The sequence below is a fragment of the Oenanthe melanoleuca genome, chromosome Z, assembly GCF_029582105.1.
Source record: "Oenanthe melanoleuca isolate GR-GAL-2019-014 chromosome Z, OMel1.0, whole genome shotgun sequence".
Taxonomy (NCBI): Eukaryota; Metazoa; Chordata; class Aves; order Passeriformes; family Muscicapidae; genus Oenanthe; species Oenanthe melanoleuca.
The window spans coordinates 54,647,420-54,671,856 of NC_079362.1; the positions used below are offsets into that span (position 1 = coordinate 54,647,420).

General features: G+C 41.4%; 2 protein-coding genes across 4 annotated transcripts in view; one reads left to right on the plus strand and one right to left on the minus strand.

Moving 5' to 3' along the window:
- The window catches only part of THBS4 (thrombospondin 4), a 38,528-nt gene extending 37,686 nt beyond the window's left edge, over positions 1 to 842 (plus strand). Inside the window, exon 22 of the mRNA XM_056513167.1 lies at positions 592 to 842. Coding sequence (XP_056369142.1) covers positions 592 to 653 — 62 coding nt within the window. The 3' untranslated portion in view covers positions 654 to 842. The remainder of the gene's footprint in view (positions 1 to 591) is intronic.
- SERINC5 (serine incorporator 5) overlaps positions 1 to 24,437 on the minus strand; it is a 74,150-nt gene that overhangs the window by 29,175 nt on the left and 20,538 nt on the right. The window contains exons 5-13 of one of the 3 annotated variants that reach the window (XM_056513171.1): positions 23,017 to 23,110; positions 21,224 to 21,435; positions 20,372 to 20,467; positions 17,468 to 17,594; positions 15,873 to 15,939; positions 11,926 to 11,965; positions 11,095 to 11,242; positions 10,680 to 10,838; positions 4,198 to 10,231 (exon numbers count right to left, since the gene is read on the minus strand). In XM_056513171.1, coding sequence (XP_056369146.1) covers positions 10,691 to 10,838; positions 11,095 to 11,242; positions 11,926 to 11,965; positions 15,873 to 15,939; positions 17,468 to 17,594; positions 20,372 to 20,467; positions 21,224 to 21,435; positions 23,017 to 23,110 — 932 coding nt within the window. In that variant the 3' untranslated portion in view covers positions 4,198 to 10,231; positions 10,680 to 10,690. Of the gene's footprint in view, positions 1 to 4,197; positions 10,839 to 11,094; positions 11,243 to 11,925; positions 11,966 to 15,872; positions 15,940 to 17,467; positions 17,595 to 20,371; positions 20,468 to 21,223; positions 21,436 to 23,016; positions 23,111 to 24,437 lie in introns of those variants that run through there. The other 2 variants (XM_056513170.1, XM_056513168.1) reach the window with 2 other exon arrangements.

Sequence of the window (24,437 nt, forward strand, 5' to 3'; positions counted from 1 at the left end):
CAGCTTTTACTCTGTGGTTGCTCTGTGGCTGTCCAGATAAAATGTTCTGGGATCTGGCAAAGGCAGACTGTAAATAACACTTCAAACAGAACTGTAGCTGCTCTTATGACACTGATTCATCTCCAGCTCCTTTGTTCAAGTCTCAAGTCTTTGTCAGTTGCTATTGGTCCTGGGGTTAATGCTTTTTGTCTCTTCTTCTGGCCTGGGAAACCATCACGAAGTTGAATTAGGATACATGAAAAACAGAGATGCTGATGCTACAAATGTGTCTGGCAAGCAGAGCAAGACAAGCACTTGCCTGTCTGGTTAGTGTTTATTGATAAAAATTTAAGAGTGCTAGTCACAAAGTTTTCAGAGATACGTGATTTGAAGACTGTACTCCTTTGTGGGCTGGCACTGTAGCACTCACTGCCTTGTTAGCCTTTTCATGTTTTTCAGTGGTAAACAGCTGAAACTGAAAACATTCCCTGTTCATTCTTAATGTGTAAACAAAAGAGAAGCATGTTACCTAAAAAGAGAGTAGTGGCTAATTTAAGTTCTCCTTAATTTTGTCAGAAGAGATTGAAATTTTGCATATTTTCCTGTTTTCAGACACCATCCCAGAGGACTTCCAAGAGTTTCAAGCGCAGCAATTTGGTGTTGGGGATATTTAAAAAGTAAAAGCAAACTAACATTGCTATTGCAAACAGTAAAACAATGTATTTTAAATCCTTATATGTTTTTGTTGTCAGAGTGCACACTGCAGCTTTGTTCTCATTGATGTGACTATGTCAGACTTTTTTTTTGTATAAAAGTGAAAATAAAGAGGAGACAAAATAGACTTGGGCCTCACTTCTTTTCAAATTTGCCCTAAAATCTAGAGAGCAGCATGTGAATGGAGTGATAAGTTGCTTAAAACATTCTCAAGAAATGTTTGCATCTTTTGCCTTTTTGGATTCAGAATTAAACAGGGTGGGGAAAAAATGAAATTTTCTCTACCTTGAATGTGTTGTAAACAAGAGGTTGCAAACGGCAATGGAATGGTTCAGAGCTGTTTGGCTGAGCCAAACCTTTCCAGTCCTCCTAGGAATAGGCTTTATCTTCTTTAGGACACTTTAAGGCCTTTGAAGACTGTTACCTGTGGCAGACCTTCTCTTGAGCAGTATATTAGACCTCCCACTCCCAAAAACTGTGGACATAACATCCTGGAAAAGCAAAAAAGCTGACAGGAGAGCACTGTAGCAACATCTTATGACTTGCATGTGAGTAAAACAAACAAACATAAATACTAGAGAGATAATAAATGCAGAATCATGTAGATAAAACAATCCTAACTTTCACATACACAAAGCCAGGCTTTGACCTGTTGCCAGACCTGAGCTCTCTAGGCAGGTAGTGCAATATTATGCAAAGAAGTCACCAAACTAAAACTCCCAAAACATTACATTAAGCATTAGTAACCATTAGGAAAGAACTGAAAAGAGAAAGCCAAAAGAAACTGTATCACAATCTAAGTTGAAGTTCAGAAAGGTGTTAACACAGTGTGCATTTTTAATATACTCTCTTTCAAAATGGAGCTAGGAAGGGAGAACAAGCTCCAAGGACTGCTGAATAGATAGGATAGTTACTTTAAAAATTACTATACACTTTTAAAACAACTGTAGATAATGACTTTTAAAAGGACAGTCAGAAATGGCACTTCAGCTTCGAGGAAGGGGGAAGGAAGAAATACAAAGGGAGGGAGTACAGTGAGAGTTTTAAATTCAGAAGTAACCCTGGGAAAATGAACAGTCCTAGCTCTGTCCCAGCACAAGGATACAGGGAGAATGCTGAGTTAAATTATCAGGTGAGAGCATCAAACAACAAAAGAAATTTCTAGTTCTCAGTACAATAAAATACCCTTAAGGATATTTTACAATATATCAGATGCTTACAAGCTATCAGAGGCCTTGACTACTGGCAGAATTTTCCCATGGGTCCTTCCATCATTGCCAAAATTTCTGGAAGCAGGGTGGCCCTAAGAGCTGTCCCACCAGGATCCCAGAGTCTCACTACAAAAAGCACGATGCAGGAGCATTCCTTTGGTTCAGTGCTTCATGACGAAAGGTCCTCCAGTTTCAGTCCTCCTTTGCCCTTGGCATCACTAAACCAAACCACTCACCAGACGTCTGAGGACTGAAAGGCTATTTACTTTGGAGCAACACAGAGGGCATTGTCAAATGATGCTTAATGGATCACAAAAAATGTCTTTTACAAGCTGAGCATGGGCTGTAACTGCAGTATTGTTCATTTATGAAGGAGCACACACACTGTAAAACAAATTTACATCTTCCCATGATACATTTGCATTTCACCAGAAGAAGCCCTTTCTCCAGGCAGAAACCCTTTCTGAATGGTCTGGGCACAGCCTGGGCAGAGGGCAGTCACTACACTCACCCACACCACTGCTGCAGAACACGTGGGGCATGCAGGGCTCACATTTTGCACAAGTGGTCTCCTTGCAGTGGATGCAGCAGGCCTGGCCCATCCTGACCTGTCTGCAGCATGGGCAGCACACTCCAGCTCCATCAGAAAACATGACTGCAGGCTCCAAAGCTCTGCTCAGCCCCCCTGTCTGCAGCCTCTCCTCTGCCACAGTCACTGGGAGGGAGCAGCCCGGCCCTTTGCCTTATCAGCTGGCTTACCACCATGGAGCTTGCCTGCTTCCAGGCTTTCTCCAGTCCATGGCCACTGGAGGCTGGAAGGGGAGATACAGGCTCTGGCTCTCATGCTGTTGCCAAAGGTAACTGGGTGAAGCTGTGAGCCTCTAACTGCCCCTGACAGAAAACCTACCGCCTTGCAGTGCTGACAGCCATGGATGGAAGTTACAAGGCAGACAGCCAGAATTTCCATTTCAGAAAGTGCTGTTGGGACCTTATGATGGGATGCTATTGATACACCAACTGCTGGGCAGCCTTTAAGCTCAAGAGTGAAGCCAGTTGTAGTAAACATTTGTCCCAAGAAAATCACGGTCTGAGCTTGGGAAACCTTCTGCCTCTCACATTCTCATTAAAGATTGTGCAGTCCCTGTTCAAAAGTGCTTAAACAAGCTTCTTTAGCACTACAGCCCCTTTCTGGACTATTGTGCAACTCAGACATATCTCCATGTGTGGCCTCTGGCAAGTGAAGACGCTGCAATCCCACATCTTTGAAAACTGAACATGTAGCTTGCTCTTGACCCCACCGCCTGCACAGCAGGGCTGCACTTAGCTGGAGCAGCAGATGTAACTACTTTGGAGTTCAGACTCCTGCAGCTTCTCCACTAGGATGTGCTCTCAACAAAGGTTAACTCCTTCCTGTGTGCTGCTAACACCATGGCAAACACACTTCAGGTGCTCCTGTTCCCTGAATTCCGGTTGGAATCGCAAGGAGGGAACATCCTGCCAGGATGCAGCAGTGGGCAGACTGGTGGGAGGTGGAGCACAGGCACTTCACTGCTTCAGTGCCAGGGCACCTGTCTCTGCCTTGCTCCTAGGTCCAAACACACACGCTCCCAGCTCCATGCACCAGAGCTCTCTCACACAGCAGGACCAGCAGCCACCACTGGAAGCTTGGTCAGCAGTTTCTCAAAACCACAGGGAGCTGTGTCCTGGCGTGGCTCTGGTCAGCTCCCCACCACGGGTGCCACCAGTACCAGGAGGCAGCCTGCAGCTGGCACAGGACATGGACAGTGAGAGGGGAGGAACCACCACCCGTGGAGACAAAGCACTTTCCCTGGTGTGGGTCTCAGCATGTCCAGTTGAACAGCTGCACACCCCACCATCTGGACAACTGAGGGAAAAAAAAAAAAATCAGAGATCTGTGTCTCAAACAGCTGCAGAGGGCTTCAGTGCTACATCAGCCTTGAAGATGTTTTGTTTGCCCAGCCAGGATATCTTATATATCTCAGGAGCTGGATGTACAAAACAGATGCCACAGACAAATCTGTGCAATCTGCCATCATCCAGTATCACACACCAAAGAAATACAAAAACAACACGGACATTGAAAGACTCTAACATTCCACAGAGCAGCATTTTTTTTTTTTGCTAAACATTGAAATTTAGTAAAAAAAAAAAAAAAAAAAAAATCAACCAATTTACTTTCACTGGCTCAGTAACTGCATAGCTCATATATTTAGATTTTTTTTAAGTTTCTTCTAGAATGAACTGACTTTGCAACTTTAATGTATCACAACAGTTTCAAATGTAAGAAAAATTTTATTGGTCCATTAAACATTAAATCTATAACAATACATTCACTCAGTATACAAAAGGAAGTGTCCATAAAAACCATTAACATGCTAAAAAGGCAAAGCTGCTGACTATTTTACAAGTAAGATCTTACAATTCTGGAATCTTAACCAAACCTTAAAAGTCAAACTGTTACATTTACTAAAGACCACAACACTTGCAAAAAAGTTAAACAGACTAGCAAATTTCCACTTCACTGGGCTACAGCTTAATAAAATAAAACCACACATACACACCAAAAAGTTCCCTTGAGATATTAAGAACCTTGAAAAAGACTAATTAAAATCCCCTCACCATTAAGAAAATCTATTTATATTTTGACTATTTTGCATCCAGTTTATGAACATGGCATATGTGAGACTGAACACCACACATCAGTGGTGAACAAAAAGCAGACACTGAACCCATATGTTCCTAGTAAATATTTTCTCAGCTTGTATTTACAAGTAGTATGATTTCATCTGGAAGTTAATTCTCTGCACTTTAAGTCTGCATGGATGTCCAAAGGACACCTAAGCACCTGGACTTGTATTGGCAAGAGGAAAACTAAAGCTATGGCATGTCCAATGATCCATTACTTCCCCGTAGTTTTCCAAAATTCTTGGCTTCACACTTTCCTCTTGGCTTCACGCTGAGGCTTCTTTGGCAAAAGCATGGCTGCAGTGCAGCACCCTGCAGCTCTGGTGAGCAAAAGCCCTGGAAGCTTTAGGCTGCTGGAGTGGTTTCAAAGCTGTTGAATGTGGCTCTGAACAAGTCTGCAAAAATGTCTGTACACCATGCACTGGGAACTATCACAGACTGGCAGGCAGCAGGGAAGCCAACATGGCTCATATCCGAAATAAATTCTAATTTTTTGAAAACAACATTACTGAACAGGTGTGGAAAGAATCAAATCCGAGTTTGATAAAAAACCCTGAACAAATGGGATTTGTTGAAAATTTGTTTGAAACCCACAGAATTCCCTTGGGCATTAGAGAGCAGTCATTATGCCAGTCTCTCAAAGCTGCTGCTTCAAACTCTGTACAGTGTGTCTACATCCCCATCCTGGGGCACTTGGGCACCCTGCCATGAGGATGTAGAAAATGCAGAGACATACCAGTTCCCAAGCTATGTATCCTGTTCCGAGTAAAAAAAAAAAACTAAAGCTTTTTAAGCACTTGACCCCCAGCATTCACTTGTACAGTCATGTGAAACACTGAATTCTAACTACTGTTTACAAAACTGAAAACACAAGTAAAATGCCATGGTGTTCATTATGTGTTTCCCTCCCACAAGAACTCGTAGGCCACTTCAGAAAACAAAGAAGCAGCTTTCACAGAGGAAACCTGATCCATGTAATAAACTATGTTCCTTGACTCTGCTTAAATGCTGCAGGTTGTCCTGCCATGAAAAGGAAAGGATAATAAGACTTGGCAAAGAAGTCTTTGCTAGTTTCTAGCACCAAAGACATCCCATTTGACAGGCAGCAGGTTGTCTGGGGATGAAAGAGGTTTACAGTGCCTTTAAAGAAAGAAAGTATGCCTTTAAAGAAGATGCCTTTAAAGGAGAAAAAGGCAAATAAAACGAGGAGATACAGCCTCCAAGCAAAAGACATTGCTTCTAAAGCCCAAAAGGAAAATGAGAGCAAAATTTTAGCTGTGGATAATCTAAACTCATCTAGCCACAAAGGTACGGTCTTGTGGTATTTTGTTTCATCAGCTTAGGAGAAAAACCTAGCAGTTTATAAAACCTTTACAGCGCAGTTTAAAAACAGTCAATGGATTACTTTGTTGCTGATTTGTTCAGAGATGCCCACATACTGTTGGCTTCTAGCCAAAGTTCAAGCAGCGCTATCTTATGTACCCAAATTTTCCTGATGCCATCATTCAAAGCCAAAGAACTGTTAAAAACAGCTTTTTCACAAGTGCAATGGTTGCTTCATTAATAGCAATGTTCTAGCCCAGAAACGGCCGCAGCAGTAGCTGACAAAGCAATTACACATGCATGATTTATAATCTCAAAGCGCTTAAAGACTTGTAAGAAGGTGCTAAAACATAAAATAAATAAATAAATAGACATGCAGTGTTTATGATTCTGCAAGGGGAGAAACCCTCACTCTGGACTATGCATATATTAGCAACACAATTCTGCATTTCAGAGGAAGGCAGGCCAACCCAGCCAGGATTTACCACATCAGCTGGGCACGTACAAGCTGTTTGAACCTCTTGGAAATGCTCAAAGGAGAAAGCTGAGAGCAGGACCAACATGCAATACCTTCAATGTGTGATTGCAGTGGAGCCCCTTACTTGGCATCCAGCTGCAAGGGCTGCCTGCACACTGAGAACTATGTGGGAAACAAGCATACCCATCTGCTTTCCACACATCCCCAGTAAAGTTTCATTGTCTCACTTGTTAGTCCAGTTACTTGGATTCAGATACTTGCTCTCTGAGTCTGTCCCACTTACTTTATCCCAAACACAAAACAGTCATGACTATGGCTCTTGGTTGCCTTCACGAGGAAAAGCAAAATTGTTCCAGTCTGAGATTACAGTGCAGCAGCAAAGCCCCAAATAATCTTTACAATGGCAAATTTGAAAAAGTAGAAAAAAAAGCCAATAAAATTGTTTCACCTTCCCAGCAGGACTTCAGTGAACACTGTCTGTTCCTCCAAGAGTCTATTAAAGATAGCATTAATTCAAATTTAAATAGAGGAAATTTAGTACAGGACATGTTCTTTGATCTTGCTGTCTTTGTAAGCTTCCTCAAAACCACTAGGAGCCAGAAGTGCCACACTGCTTACATCTGGGAACAAATTCAATGAATAATCATGGTACAAGGCAGGATAGACACCATGCAGTGAACTGCCTCAGCAGTCACCTGCACTTTCAGGTACAGGGAGAGAAAGTTAACTCTTTACAGCTTAAATGTAAAATAATCATTTATTTACAAAAGCATCAGGCTACTTGTGAGTTTTCCCACCTAATTTTCCACTGCACAGTAATGCCTGAAGCAGTCTTATCCCCAAAGGTTTGTCAAGAGCAGATTGTTTGGTCTTCCACATGCACCTTGGGTCTGACTGTGCCTTGTACACACTGGTGTCAGGTACAAGGCAGCATCACCCAGTCACAGGCTCAGCCCAGGTTTTCCAGTTACAGTGCCACCTGAATTAATAGTTATCACAGCAGTAGGTATCAAGGCACTTCTTAAAAAGTTTTTTTCAAAAGCCCATTTGCATGAACTGTTTGGAATCTATGGGCTGGGAATTTGATTCCTTGACCCGAGCCGAGGATTTTATTATGTAGTTGCACATGGAAGTTCACAGTACAGGTGTTACAGCAAACACTGAGGCTGTAATGTTTACCTGGCCAGCAGGAAGCCTTGTCTTGGTGAGGAACTAGAGTCTTTGCACACCCAAGTGCTACCAGTTACTGATTCCTCAGAAGGGCCTGGAAGTCCACAGCTGGATCTGGGGCATCATGAGACGTACAGGCCTTCAAAGTTATTTATTTTGGGGGGTTTTCCCCCAGTCATGTGCTCAAAGTAGACAAAACTGTGTAAACAGGCACTGCCCTATTCCCACTCTATGTATACCTACAGACTTAGATGCTTAAGGTCAATAGTTGGTGGTAGGGAAGGATGAAGGAGCAGCTCATGAGGCAAGTGCTGGGTAAGAAGGATGCACTCATACCTCACTGTGGACTATCTTTTTACAGCCTTGTTTCCTCTGTGCAAAAGCTATTTCCCTAAAAATAAACTGTAAAAAAAAAGAACACAAGGAAGTGCAGAAAGCCCTGATGAAAATACTACATAAAGTAAGTGTTTCTGTAAACAAGAACATCCAAGGACCAAGATTGATATTAAGACCGTCCACATTTGTGACTGGCATGCCTGCTATCAGAACCAGACAACAGGAACCTTTCCCTGCCTTGGTGCTTGACATAGTGCATGCCTTCCTCCATAAAGCTTCTTTCCCCAATTGTTCTGTTACAAGAAAACCATGGCTAATTTAGGAAAAAAAAAAAAAAAAAACCAAAAAAAAAACCAAACCAAAATAAACTTGGTTTCTCTTAGTACAGCACATATGGCACTAGAAGGCAACTCTTGCATGCCTCTTAGGATCAGGCAAGGCAGGAGCCTGGACTATTTCAGTTCCAGCACACAACCACTGGATCAAAATTGTCTGTCAGATTGCTGCTGTGAGTTAGGTGGGACAACTGTTAGTCATCACTGCACAGCCCACAAGCTCTTATATTAGAGATTGGACAGATAAATGCTTCTGGATTGAAAAAGCATTAATAAAGGCCTTTTTCAGCTGCAGCAGTATCTGTGTAGCAAGACTCTAAATGCAGGCAGAAATGTTCTGACAGGTCCCCACACTAGCAGAGTTCTTGGCAGGATCAGAACCTCCCAGCAGAAGCAAAGGGAAAAAGAAAAACCTGCCTCCCTGTCCAGAGCTATTTTTTGCTTTTCTAACTCAGTGCCAAAGCCCAGCTTCAACTGCTATTTAAACTCTTGGTGCAAACAAGAACACCAAGGCAGTCACTGTAGGACAGACTCCTCCTTCCCTCAGATCTCAGGACACTGAGATAGGTGGCATAAGTAAACAGGACTGCAGACCTGAAGATTTTGTTTCAGGTAAGAGTGCACAGGGTGGGGAAGACAACACCCCTAGAAAGCTCCAACAGGACAGAAGCCCTGGGATACCATAACAACAAGGCAGCTAAAAACAGTAATGAAAACAAGACCAGAATCAAGATCCAATATGTTAAGATTACTCATCAAGTGTGCATTAGCCATTAATTATCACAACAGAACAACTAAGGCATGCAAATCTTTTGGCCAACCCATTGGCCTCCATGTTGTGCTTTTCTTTGATTTCAAGAAAGCAGTGGATGAAGATTTAAGGCTCAATCATTTTTTTAAAAAAAAGAGAGCTGCTAAATTGGTTGATATTTTGTACTGTACATGTGTGAGAACATACATGTCAAGAGAAGACAAAAGCCACCAGGACTAGCTCAAGTCAGAAATTCATCCCACTAGAATGCAGATATGAACTGTGGGTGTTCTACCTTTTTCAGCATTCAGGGTATTTGAGCTGTTGTTTTACCACCAAATCATCTGCTTAAATCAATATAAAAAAGGTGACAAGGTAGTGTTTAATATCATCAAGTCATTTGCACTAAGGCAGCTGCTTGTTATATTTGTGTCTCCTGGTTTTGCTTTTCTGACTGCTTATTTCAGTGCTTGTAATAGGAGTTCTACAAAAGAATTTCTGTCTCCATTAATATATTGGTTGGCTAAATCCCATCCCAACAGCAAAACTAATATCAACAGAGGAGTATAAAAATATAGCAGTTAGAAAAACTACTTTCCAACCAACACACAAGCAGAAAAGGATACATATGATATACTACAGTCCTTTTCTGACCATCAATGCATCTAAAATATTATAAAGCTAGTCATGGAAACTGAAGGGCTGGGAGACCTTTAGATACAAGCTGAAACAGCAGGGCAGAAAAGTAAATGAGCACCCCTCTTTTAGATTTAACAGCAACTGGCAGTGATCCCTTAACTATTATTTTCTTAACAGCAAACAATATGAATAAAGAATGTACCTTATCTTACATCCCCATGCAGTACACTCAACTTTTGAGTGACCTGGCAAAGCAAAATTGGACAAAATTCAGTTTAAGAATTTGTGTGTAGAACTCCCCTTCAGTTATTAACTGGACTAAATCTGAATTGCATAAAATATCCAGGTGCCTTTAAAGTAATAATAGAATAAATACTATCATTGGTACATCCTTTCTCAATCTAGGTATAAAATAACTTAATATATTTAATACTTAGATAATTTTTACTAGATGCTTTGGCAGTCAAATTTTATATAGTCTCTTATTTCTACAGAAGTATTTAGATATGTTTTTGGAAAAAAATTATCTGGATACTACTTACAAGAATTATATGCTGTACAAAACAGCAGTCCAAATCATCACTGCAAACTGTAAAAGAAACAGTATAAAAAGGAATGAATGCATATTTGCTGGAAGATGCCAAACATTCATGGGAAGTAAGAAGATACCATCTGCACCATGAGTTTTTTTTTCTTGTCAATGAAGCCAGAGAAGGATTGTCAGTTATTTGAAGAGTATTTCACTTATTCCAGTTCATGCATGATGCAACAACTGTGTTTTCTACACACCATACATAAGTATTGTAAAGTTTTGAAATAGATTTGTTCCCTTAGGCAATGCTTGTTCATGATAATAAAAAACGGTAAAAAAAGTCTTCAATCATTTGTTTTGTCTGACTAAAAAGGTTATAACTGGTACATTATGATAACTTGGTAATAGGTGTTTCCTCATTCAAAAAAAAAAAAAAACAAAAACCAAAAAAAAAAAAAAAAAAAAAAAAAAAAAAAAAAAAAAAACAAAAAAAACTTAAAATGACCTTTTAACTGTTCACACTGAGAACTCTCTGGTTGGGCAACAGAGCGGAGCAACAAGAGTCCATAAGTATAGACAGACACAAACCCAACAGGAGACCATCTTAATCCAGAAGATAGACCAGGTTCCAGTGAAGAATTTTTCAATCTGAGCACTTTCATAACTGTTAAAGGGAAAAAAAGAAATTACATAAAAGACTTTAACTAGGTTAACCCATACAGGAAGCAAGGGAGAGCTGCCCTTTATAGAGTAAGATCTTGCTCAAGAATGCCCAAGAAAGATTTGTAATGTCTCTTCAAAGTTCTACCATAAGGATAGGAAACACTCAAACAGCAGAACTTCCTGTTCACATTCTCTCTCAACACAGAGAGATGTTAATTTCCTGGCATTAAAGAAATACATGACAGAAATACACTTACTGGAACCAATGGGTTACTGTCATCATCACATAGAGAGAAGCCAGGAAGAAAACAAAGTGGAAGTAGGCATAACTGTACACTGTGCCCTTCTTCTCATCATAAACCACAGTCTGGCCTCCCCTCTTCTCAACATGCTCCTCAGCATCAGCTGTAAGAGACAGGAAACAACAAAGGTTTGCAAATGCAATGAGAACTCAAAGCGGCAGCTGTTCAGAGAACAGCTAAGACAGCTCCACAGAGAACACAGCTAAACATTTATGGTGTTATTTGGGAAAGCGTGACTGAAACAGAGTAACACTTGAACACTCCCTCTTCCTCAGGGCATAACCCTGAGCCAAAACCTGAAATCCTGCCTGGTATCAGTTTCCTGGTTTACTGAGTAGATTTCCAGCGTTGAGAGCATTTACATTGCTCTACCTGTGAAATACTTTTCTGGCAGGTCCAAGCTGATAACCCTGATTGTACCAAGTCTGCAAACAGGACACTCCTTTCTTATCTCACTCCTGAACCACAGTCCCTGCAGAGCTGCTGAACCAGAAGCCCAGCAGCCAGTTACAGACAGGCAAAAACCAGAGAGTGCTCTTTGTATGTTGCAGGATGAAATGTACTTTAAAGAATTATTAACTAGCCTAGTATTTTTGAAATGGTGTTGTGACATCTCTTGCTTCCCTCTACAGCCTAACTTGGAGCACTTCATCTGCTTCAGCTTGCATTCAGTACTCAATTGAATGAGGGTATGAGCAGCTCTCCCTCCACAGCTGTGTCCTTACTCTCTCAGCTTTGGCCCAAAAGCCACAAATAAGGTAAATGGTGCAGTGAAAACATAATTACCATCTCCGTCAGGTACACAGCAAAAGCAGCAACGAGCTACCTGTGGAACAGAAAACAGGAACGGGGTAAGAACCTGTGCTACTGCAAAGCATAGCAGCTGGGGAAGGAAGGTCTGTTATGTCTAAACTGCAGATACTAATTTAGAAAAGTCTGGTTTGTATTTCCAACCGGCACAAAACTCAAATTAAGATTTGCTCAGTAGCTTAGAACAGCAGTTTCCAAGCTTTGGAAAAACCTGCTCAGTAAATTTGAAGAAATGATCCAGTCTTTAAAAATTACCCATTTTACATAACTCTAAGTCTAACACAGATGCAAATAATTATGACAAAACGGTGGAAAAGCTACAATAAAGCACACTTATATTCAGGGGACTTATCTATTTAGATGTGCATACAATTGCTTTTTAGGGCATTCCTGTAATAAGATGAAAGTATAAGGAACATTTAAGCTCTGATGCATGGGTTGGAAATCACAGCTGAATCAGGCTAAGTATGAAATGTACTTCTCTTTGCAAGATGTTGCTGAAATGGAGCCAGAATGAGCACAAGAAGAATGAGTAAAAACAGAAACCTGGTTTTACTATTTTATTTAAATGAAGATTTTAATTTTTTTAACCTGGTCGAGAAAGAAAAGCTGTAATTGACACTTCCTGTGTTGAAAGGTAATGTAAATGGAGAAAAGATGTTGACCATCCAATAAACAAATAAAAGTCTATTTCCTGCACCAGACTACAGTACAAGTCAGCACTTTCTGTACTGCATCACAAATATTATTTTAGTGGTAATATCCTTCTCTGGGATTTCTTTTGCTTGTGGTCTGATTAAGATAACGAACCCTGTTAGGAAAATTCGCTTCCCTATAACATCAGTCTTTATAGCATGAAAGCTTATTAACTTTCTTTATTTGTATTAGTTCACAGTATACTGTACAATATAACAAGGTACTGGAATTTTACTGGAGACTTTGGTATTGTTCACACTTAAGTAAAACAAACTAAAGGACAGCCTAGTCCTGCAAATAAGGACATCTTGGAAACTTACAGCTGTCCATGAAGGATAAAACATGGCCCTGGACAGCCAAGGTATGGCCAGCATCCTGGGGCCTTTAAAACACTTTTGAAACCATACTAGCATTATAGATAAGCAGGTGTCTCAAGACTGACTTAAAGGATGTCTGAATCAACAGACGAGAAGCAAGACTGCTGCAGAAATACTGTTGCTTTGTGAGGTTTTATTATGATTAGTAATGATGGTGTGGGTGCCAGTGATTAGTCAAATCATGCTGCATCTGCATGCCTGAAGAGTAGAAGACTCTTGTGTAAAACCACATTTGGGGTGGCCCAGTTTGGTTTGGACACCACATATACATGAATAAGTACTTATGCTTTGCACTTCTAAATTTTACTTTTTAGCTTATCCCCTCTTACAGGGACTGGTTGGACGTTTTCCCAGACAGAAGGTGTGGGAGTCCAGAGTATTCCTCTGGCTTCCCTGGGAGGTTTAAGACCCCCCTGGCGGGGTCCCCAAAGACCCTCGAATGAGACCCAGGTGTCTCAGGGGCTGGATTTAGCTCCTTGGAACAATTTACCAACATTGAGAGAAGAAATGCAAGCTGCAAAAATAAATAGAGTGTAAATTAGACTGTTAGAATGTAGAATAACAGGTTTCTAGAATGTTTATATTAAGGGGCTCGTGGCCAAGATGGAGAATTTGGGGCAGGGTATGCTTCTTCCTCCTTCTTCTCCATGTCATCCATGATGGGTGAAACGCTGGCACTTTTAGATTGAATGGGGACGAAGTTGGACAGTTTAACAAAGTTGTATTGTATTGGAAAATAATTATAAATATCTAGTATGTAATTTAGATTATAAAAGATAAGTCCTGCCTCTACCAGGCAGATTCTGCCCTGGACGTCTGGCGAGCAGACTGCTGTTCGCTGGACAAGGAAGAATAAACAACCATGAAAACCTCTAAGAATAGCCTCCTGCAGTCTCTCATTGGTGGGCATTGGAAAGAGCTGGGTTCCAAACCACCTGCATGTCCTCCAGAGGTGATCTCAGGTCTAAGGAAACACCTCGGGATGTGGCCTTTAGAAGGTCTTTAAAGTAAAACGTCCAGTAGAAACATCAAGTGGCAGGTTTACCCTGCATATCCTTGATGACCTGCACTCACTGGGTTCATAAACTCAGGAAAAGCCAAAAAGCTCATTCTTTTTCAAAAGACTGTTTGAGACTTTCAGTAAACCCCTTATTCTCTACCTCTTTCAAGTCCTCAGCTATGCTGGGGCTGCGCTTACATTCTGTAGCAAGCACTGCGCTCCCTTCAGCATTTTAACCAGCTGTAATTAAGCACTGGCACACACAGAGTGATGAAATTAGCACAGCTGGCACACCCACACCAACCCCTAACACTGAGCTGTCTCCAGCAGAGCGGGCAGACCCTCTCTGGGCTGGGAGACAAACGCCCTCTGCCACAGTGACCGCAATTGGAAAGCAATTAGCTGCTTTTCACCAGTCCTTTCTTTATCTTTACATTTAGTGGCTCTTGTACGCTCTTTAAAACCCAACAGTCCAGAACTAATCCAGTAGGCAAGTACTATGGCTGATGAGATGGAAGTTCCCAGTTAGGGAATATCCCACATCCATGCCAGGCCATAGGTCCCAGCCTTCCCACTGCTCCTCCATGGGGCACAGACCCCACCTCTGGCAGAGACCTCCACAGGCTCTGCATGGCTGGCAGAGGAGGTGCAGCCACAAAAGGCAGCTGTTTCCTCTCCAGTGCTCCCTGTCCTGTCCCTCAGCACATGGCAGAAAAGCCACGTCAGGACCTTCCTAAGCCAGCCCATGCCATCTCCCGGTGCTCCATGCCCTGTGCCAGCGCTCCATGACACGTCCAGTGCTCCATGCCAGGTCACCCTGATCCACGCCATGTCCTGGTGCTCCGTGCCTGCTCCTGGTGCTCCATGACACATCCCAGTGCTCCGTGCCAGGGCCCAGTGCTCCATGACACATCCTGGTGCTCCATGCCCACTCCTGGTGCTCTGTGCCAGATCACCCTGCTCCATGCTCACTCCCGGTGCTCCCTGTCCAGCCACAGCATCCAGCTGCAGCATCCTGCCCCAGGGAAGCGCCCTGAGAGCCTGGCACTCCCACCCTGGAACATGCAGGGCTGCCCCACACCAGCTACTGCCAACACCAAAGGCCTCAGTAGACACCTCTGTGGTTTTGAGCTCCCACTCTGGCTAAAGAAGCTGAAACTGCAGATGCAAGTAACACCGGTGCAGAGAGCTAGGGATGGAGACTTATCTCCCAAACACTCACATGTATTTGAAGAGCATCACTAGCAAGCCTAAAAAAGGGGAAACTGTTACTTAGCAAAACCCCACTCATTTCCCAGACCTTTCTGGGTGTTCCTAGGACAAGAAAGCCAAAGAAACAGACAGATGGAATGAAGAAACATAGCTGAAACAGGGAAAAGAAATATGATCAGAGATTAAATTACAGGCAAAAAGAAAGGAACTACTTATGTATGGAAACAAAAATAAGATATAAGAACCTGAGATCTTAGTTGTTTGAGAACAAAGGCAACCAGGAACTGAAAATGTTTAAGAATGCCTCCACTTTTTCTTCTGGAAGCTTTCCAGCACACTTTTCCTTTAAATGAGAGGACATGAGCTCATGTCAAACATAAGTTTTGCAGGAAGTCTGCAGGATGCTGAATAAACTTCAAGAGCAGAAAATCGCTTCAGTACTTAAAGGCATCTCCACAGGACCAGCAAGACCTACAGAAGGGTCAATGTTGACAAAAGTTCTGATGTGCCCAGAGGCACATAGCACACATGCTACCAAGAACAGCTTCTGTTTCCAGATTACTGGCCACAAAAACAACAGCAATAAAAGATGGGAAAAAGTCTGCACAAAAATCCTGTCTGAAGAGGCAAGAACTCACTTCGGTTTCAGCTGTTGCATATATTCCTCTCAGTGCCTCTGAGCTTGCACGTGTTGTTGAGGTCAAACTAGGAGGAAAAGAAGACAGTGTCAAATCCCTGGGCATCAGCTCCGACAGGGTAAAACTTCAAACACAAATAGTCTACTCCAATGTATCAGCTAATCATTTGCCTGGATGCTATCACCAAACATTAAGTATATGAGAAGTTTGTCCTGCACTAGGTATAAACCAGCCTGGCAGATGGCCATTGGCCAGCTCAGACTAAATCATAAGCTTAAAAATAGGTCAGTCCTGAAAGGTGATGAATTCACCACCATCTGACAGCAGCAAAATCTAAGTGCTCCAATTGGCAAACGAGAAGAGATCTCCCCTGCTGTGCACAAACCAGTGCTTTTATACTCAGTTCACAACCATCACTTTGGCTCAGCATTTCTGTAAAGGCTTTGCCAGCAAACTCACAGGTCTCTGGCAGCAGTCAGTTTTCAAAAGTAACTTACCAGCAACTGTTGTCAGTGTACCAGTTCCTAGAAACTATTTCCTTGCATGACTGTTCTTTTTTGGGGACAATCCTTTCTACTTTCTTTTGATAGGAAGCACTTCTTGCCCAGTCCTGACCTTTAAGATGGGAAATGCCAACTTCCCATTACCCACAGGAAGGCCTTGGTGTACACACTGAGCCTTGGCAAGCAATGCTTTAGAACACTCCCCTTGAAGGTATTCTTACCTCCTCGGCTACATGGTGCAGCTCAGTGGCAGGCTACACTGTCTGCATGCTGAAACACCTTCTGAGCCACTGGAAGTGCCCTTCTAACGTGAACTAGATCCATAATATCCATATTTTTGTGTTTTACATCAGAACAAAACTGAACACATATGCATATTTGACAAACAGAAGTTTCTTGTTTTCTCTTCTCAAAAATATGAAGGAATTTCTGCATGTGAATTTTGAAGTGGACTGATTCAGAAGCAGAACCTGCCCAAAAACCTGCAGCAGACAAGCAGTGCTGTTTCTTGGCAAGCCAAAATAAATGACACACTACCTTTCAATCACTGGTAACTCCCTGTCCCAGAGCACAACTTAATTTATTGAAGTGAGCTGCAATAACACAAGATGAGCATGGAAGGTGAGCAAGGGTTTTTCTTAGAGCAGATCAGTGGCAAATCCTGATGGCAATACTGTGCTCATCATTTGTTCAAAGGAAGCCCTAAACCCTCCCAAACCGGACCTTCAAGGACAGTCATAGCCTCTTTCAGGAGGTAACAAACATTTCAGATAGATTTTTCAGGTGAATGTAACTGTACAGAGTTTCAGAGTTTAACACTGAGATTATTTGGGATCATTGACAGGTGGAATTTTTTTCCCTCTACCTCTAGATCTAAATTGCCCTACTTGATTTTAAGGAGATATATTTGTTTCAAAAATTGTATACTTAGCTAGAATGTCTAAAATTCTGAAGCTGATGACAATATGAACCTTCCAGCTCAGCTTTATTCCACATCCCTCTGTGACTTTTCACGAGGCTGGCTATTAGCCTTCACTCTTTGCACCACAACATTGCATTTACAGAAAGGTAACTGCAAACTCCCAGACTTACCAAGAATATAAAATGCAGCCAAACAGAATGGTAGTACCCAAGCCAGTAACCAGGTTTTCATCTCTGTGCAGGCCTTGGCTGAATTCAGGTACACAGATTGTGATATTCCGGTTGTTTTCATCCAGGACTTCACAAAACAGAACAAACAAAAAGAACAGTTTGCAGACCTCATTTCATTGCATTTTAAAGTCATCTTCAGACTGAAGGCTTTCATTGATTTTTTTATTATCTGACAGTAGGTAGGTAAATTTCAGTAGTTTCTATCTTTTAGAAAGATCACAGAATAAAAATGGGTAAATCTGACCTAGTGGATTCTGTGTTTCAGACAAAACAAAAATGCAACTTAGCAGGGTACTAAAATTTCCTGTTTGACCACAACAGATAAACAAAGAAAAAACCCAATAAACTGTTTTGTGAACTAAGAAACAGGAAGTTGGAAGTCTGCCACTTTCACCCAAGGCTACAAAACCATGTGAGACCAAGATAGGACAGACCTCAGACCAGAAATTTCTTTGACAGCAAGGGTGCCTTGAGGACAACTATGAAACCCACACAGTAAAAAAAAAAGTGGTCAGTAGTTGCCCTGTTCTGAGACTGACTCACAGAAGACCAAGGAAAAAAAGACACACTAGTTATAGGCAAGTTGGCAGGTAAGCAAATCCTACTTCCAGGTCCCTGAAATGAAACCAATTCAGTCTTTGATGTTCCAAGTTGCATCTGGTTTTTTATAATCTCCCTGGCAAGGCATAGAGCAGCACCTTAATACAAATCAAGAGCTTTTTGAGCCAATGCTGCTCAAGGCACTTCCCTTTTCCCCTCCAGCAACCACAATGTGTCCCTATCAAGGCAGCACAACTGTTTGTAGGGGCAGAGGGAAAAATGCAGCAAAGACTACAACCAGGTTAAAAATGAACTCAAAGTCATGAACCCTGACCCAGGGGGAGAGGACTTTGTAGAGCCCTGCAAAAACAGCTTTATCAGCACACAGCAGGGAGCACCAAGGGGAGAGCAAACAAAAGGATGACAGAATTTACAGGATTTACAGCCTTTACAGAACACCTTGGCCAGAGATGTGCAGATTCCCCCACCTGTGTCCATTAGCAACACTTCTGCAGCCAGACAGGTCCACAGTTTGGAGGTGTTTTAGCCAACTCTGGCACCAAAAAGCTAAGGCAGGCTGTAATTAGCACAATAAGGAACATCACTTTCTGTTTGCCCATTCTTTCTAAAGACATATGCAACTCTTTTACAGTGTTGCAGTTACCTGCAACTTGCATTTTTTTCAGGACTTGGATGCAAGATGTGCAATTTGGAAATCCCTCCTTGACAAATGAGTCAATGTTGGGTAAGTTCATGGCAAACCTGAGTTACAGGGCCTGGGACACCATAGTAAGTGCCAGCACCTCACACATTCCCCAGCACATGCCACTGTGAAAGGTGACAAGCAAATGTGGAGTCCTTATCAGACAGACATGTGAGGAAGGACCATCTCTGAGAGCAGATGACAACCATTAAAATTCTTAGGCATGGGAAGACAAGAAGGTCTAAGAGTGTGCTGGATGCATACTCTAACAAATGCAAGAACAACACTTCCAATATATACAAGAAGAATTAGAGCATTCACTTAACTGCTGAAGACTTTGTGACAAGCATGAAGCAACATAAGACAAATTATTTAATCACTTTCTTCCCCTTCTTTTTCTTTTTACACTGTGGCAAGATTTTTGAGTAACTCAGATGAACTCGGGACTTATAAATTAAATTCTGTGTTAATTCAAAACACTGCTAAAGTTCCATAAGTAAATTTTACATCTAAATACTGTCTGGTTTACTTCCTCACTCTAGAAAACTCTTGTGTGTATGTCTGTACCTACACAAGTATGACATACTTTTTCAAAACCTCATGTCTCCCCTTTCTTCTTGAGAGGTGTTCATATAAACTTTTTCTTCCTGTCATTGAACTTATTTTCCTTTAGTTATTGTTGTTTCAGCTGTTGAACACTAAAAGTTGGGCAATAATAAAGAAAGGGTGTTTTAATACTAATTCAAACTATCTTTTCACTTTGCTAGTGAAAAGAATGTTTCTAAAGCAAACATAGGAATATGACATTTATTTAGGTAAAAGAAAAGTTTGAATTATACTCTGAAGTCCTGCTCTGGTTTTGTAGAGCAAAGAACTTAAAACTCTAGTGAGTTCCATACTCCTGAATTGTAATACTGGTGGTTGAAAGGCAAGTGGAGTTAAAGAACTCTGCTGAAGAACAGCATCATCTCAGTTGCATCATAACTCTGAGACATAACTCCAAGTTCTTTCTTGGAATATCTCCTCTTAAAACAAAATACAAGTGGTGCTCAAAGTTTTGCCTCATTAGGAGTCCAGGCCTACCAAGCAGACTAATTCCAGGAGAAAAAAGTGTCGTATTAGTATCCACTTTGATGGCCAGCACCTACTACTTGGACCTTGTAAACTTTTGGATGGAGCTGATCACCCAGCTTCTTCCAGAGGAATCCAGGAGCCATTTGTTCCAATCCTTTCCTATCAGGTGACCTAACACACTATGTATTTTGTCATATCCTATTTTATGAGAACATGTATTTGTCACAGGACAAACAGACTACTAGACTTTGGGAAATCTGTTCATAGGAAATGGTGCAACTCACAACAGATGTAACTCACCCAAGGTAAATTAAGCACACTTAGACCAAAGCATTTAACACACCTGGAGAGTGCCAATTGCAGAGTCTCTTGGCTGCACAGATTTGCTTGTAACATTTGCAATTTTTCTGTGAAGACCAAACCCAGCACTTCTATATCCCTGAGTCTGTTAACCCAGGTTTGGTAAATTCATGCTTTTAATACATAGCATGTTTAAAAGAATTTACATAAAGCATTAGATAACTTACTAGTTTCTGGTGGTTTGCTGGATAGTGCTGAGAAAGTGAGGTACATGACATAGCAGCTGATAACTCCTGACTGCAGCAAGCCAGAATGGGGCTGGCCTTATCAAGAAAGAAGAAAATTAGTTATTTTTGTAGACACTTTAGCAAACTGAAAAAGAAAATTCTATCCTTTAAAGAACAGCATACCATTATCTTTTATTTTTTACTTAAGGCAGTTAATAAGTGTTTGAAGCTGTTCCACCGTCCAATAAAGAGAAAAAAGTCTATCCTTTAGTTCTGTCGGCAGTTTTAGAAAAGCATTAGAGATTCCCCTGTAAGTAAAGAATCACCTCTGTGCTTTTGCCAAACACAGCAGCTTTTCAAAAGCTATTAACAAGCCGCCTCAATAATTTTATTTGCCTGTAAAATCTCTGTTGGAGTCACTCTCCTATTTCAGCCCCAATGTATGCAAGATACTAACAGCACACATAGTATAAAATACTGCCAGCAACTCTACCAAGCCCAAACTTTACAAATTATAAATCCCAAGAAGTCAAAAGCAAATGGTAAAAGAGAAGTGGCTTTGAGATCTTCCACTGTCAGACTTAGGTAAATCTCACAACACAGTGAGAGCCATCAGCAGGTGGGCCCTCTCTACACCCCGTGCCTGATGGCACACCCAGAACGTCTCACTCCTCTGGAGTTTAAGCAGCCAAGCTGACAATGAGCAACAGCACTTCACACTGCAGTACAGAGTCAAGAGCAGCACCAACTCAGAACTATCTTCAGCCTTTCTGCCCAGACATGGCTTATGCCTCCAGCACACAACTGCGGCAGCACCAAAAATCCGGGAGGAGAAAAGGCGAGTGGACTCACGGTTCTGGACACAGGGTGATATGGCCACCAGGGACACCAAGAGGCACAGGCCACCATTCACTCCAATCAGCACCTTGTTGTACATGCAGCCCTCTGAGCGCGTGTAGAAGAGAGCCATGAGCACCAGAGCAGCCACGGCAATGGAGTACAGCAGGAGAGTGACCAAGGCAAGCAAACCATTCCACATCTGCTTGTGGTTTGCACCTGCAGTCCTGCAGAGAGACAAGCATCTTATCTTTGTCTTCCCTCACCAGAACATAAAATTATAACAGCTGAAGAGCTCATATCCTCACACACAAAAGACAGTGTTTACTTTCCCAAAGCATGTGTGCGTCACTATGCCAGCACAGACGCTTGCAAGGTTCCTACCCATGAAACAGAGGGAAACATTCCTTAGCACCAGTGTTTATCTTCTGTACTATCACAATCAGCTCCTTCTGTAATTATAGCCCAGTACTGACTCTTAGAATTCCCAGGAGTTCCCTGGGACCAGCCCATCAGCATATCTCAGCACAACACTTCAGGGGTTTCCTCAGCAGCAACTCCAAGTGTCCCTGGCTGGGCTAATGGGTGGTGCTTTCCACACAATGAAACCAGAGGTTTATTGCTTGGCATGGCCTCTCTTTTACTCCTTGTACTACCTTGACAGTTTTACTACTCTTTCACTCAAAAAGCCTCCTCTCCATTTGGGTCAAACCACCAGTCACCCTCAGCTAAAGAGAGTGGCTCACCTTGTCTTCCTTTCTTCACCTTACAAACATTTCTTGCAAAGCCCACCAGAGTTTAAAAGGAGCAACTAAAACAGTGTTTTGAAACAGGGGCCTGTGTTGTAGATGGAAAGTCTTTTCAGCTATTTTTTTTTTTTTTCTTTTCCATGGAAACAGGACTTATTTTAAAAGAATATCTAACGTAAAGAGAGCTGAAGTTAAATGCTAGTGCTGGAAGACTTTCATCCACAGAAAAACAGCTACAGTAACTAGAACTAAAAATATCTGTGGTGTAAGGAATTCTCATCTCTTCCTCCCTGAAACTGGAATTTAACAAAGCCAAAGGTTTGCTAAAACTCTTTCTTAGCAGGTAGTACTTTAATTGGAACAAGAGAGAACTACAAGAGTTTGTAGAGGAGGAAATGTGAGACAGAAAAGGTGTAGGTGGAGGTAGGAGAATATATGTGGGAGGACAACTTAAATATTTTAAGCTGATGATAGGTGAAGGGCTAGAACAGTAATTGAAAATATACTTGAACGAAAAATGAAGTCAATGACCAAACAGTGTATATCTAGGTTGATAATGGAATCTTGCATATTTAGATGGCAAGAAAGAAGCTGAACACAAATTAGTAGTCCTTAAATTAAGAAAAACAATTGACGTGTATTAAGTTGACATAGAAAAAGCAGAATTTATCAGTTCAGAACATTGCAAACAGTTCCACTACTATATTTTGCAAATCCAGTTTTATTCTCTTGCACTACTCTTCTAAGAAGATGTATTTTCATATGAAATATAAAATAACTTAAAGTAAGAAATTTTTGCATCCCAAGACACTATTACTTAATGGAAGCCAAGCAATACAGGTTAAGAATAAATCAGCAGAGTAGTGAGAAATGAGGAAGCACTTCTGTTTGGGGAAGGAGAAAGTAGATGAAGCAAATATGAACAGTTATGAATACTGACATTCACGTGTCTTCTTTTAAAAATTACATTCAAGACACTTTACATTCTTTGTTACAAAAAAGGTATTGGCCAGAAGTCCACCAAAATTTTAAGCAAATAACTACTTGCCCAACACATACCAATTTTTATTCCACTTGTGTGCAAACTCAACCAGCAGGATGAGCTGAATGGCAATGAAAAGGAACCCTCCTGTCGCTCCCACGTAGCGCCAGGCTGCAAGGCAGAGAGGCAGAAAATAGGTCAAACGCCTTTCCCTTGAGATAAAATGGATTTATTGTCTATGCAGTGAAGCTGGTAATGTGGTTTGAATATCTGAAGCTCACAAATGTAGCAGGAGATGAGAGATTTCAGATGAAAGGCAGCTCAGTTAACTCAATATTAGCTCCCTGATGAATTCAGCTTGCAACCTGCTACACTTTCACTGGACAGCTACTGAGAGTCCCTAACCTAGTAAATTTTTGTGGAGACTAGGAGTTACTATATTCAGACAGAAAATACTGAAACCTTTATTTGTGACTGGCAGGAGGGAGGTTGTGTGAAGACATTCCACAGGAATCTAAACCCTGAAATTGCAAGGTACTGGAACCCAATCATTACTAAAAAGGGCAATTTCTTCTCCTCCAGATTCCAGTACCACAGCAAAACAAAGGTGGGGTTTATCTATTCACAAACACTGTTCCAAGCCACTCCCAAGGAACACTGAGTATTCACTGACTGGTTTTAAGACAGGTTATTTGGGTAGTTAACTGTTGACCTACATACATACACTGTATTTGGGTAGCTGCTTGGATGTTTTGGAAAACAGATTTCTTAAATTTCTTAAATATCCTAAGTGTCTGAGGAAATATAGATACTTATTTTAATTTTTAGCTGTATATACAGCTTGTGCTACTCTGCAGTACACAGCCTACAAATTACTCCAGGTGTGCAGCTGATTTCAGTGAAGAAAAGACCAAGGAAGTGCATCAGCAAAATTCAGCCATATCCTTCCACTGTGCTTTCCTTTTGAAAAAAAAAATGTGTAATTTAAGTGGAAGAACAGAACAGTCAGGGCTCATTTCCATTAGCAGATGTAGAGGTTGTTTTTTTCCTTATTCTATCATAAGCTCATTATTTAAAAGCAAGCAAAAATGTAATTTTCTGGTTTTCTAAATGTATATACTTGACAAGCATTCTAATCTTCAGACATTCAAAAAGAAGGGATTAAGTTATTCTGTAAGAAAGTACATAAAAATTAGGCAGGGCACAAAGTGGCATGTATATTTGGGAGAAGGGCAGCAGGAAAAGTCAGGCCACCAATGGAGTGAATAATCAAATAGACAGACTCTAATTATCCCCCTCTACCACATTATAGTGCAGGACATTTATGGATCAATCACAGATAAGGTCAGCATAGCCAATGTGTATTTAACACTACAACCCACAGAAACCTACTGCTTACACATAGTCTTCCTTCTCCATGATTAAAAAATCACTTGGGAAATACGGCAAGAGATTTTATTTTTCAAGAAAGAAAGAAAAAAAAGCAGTTGGGAGAATG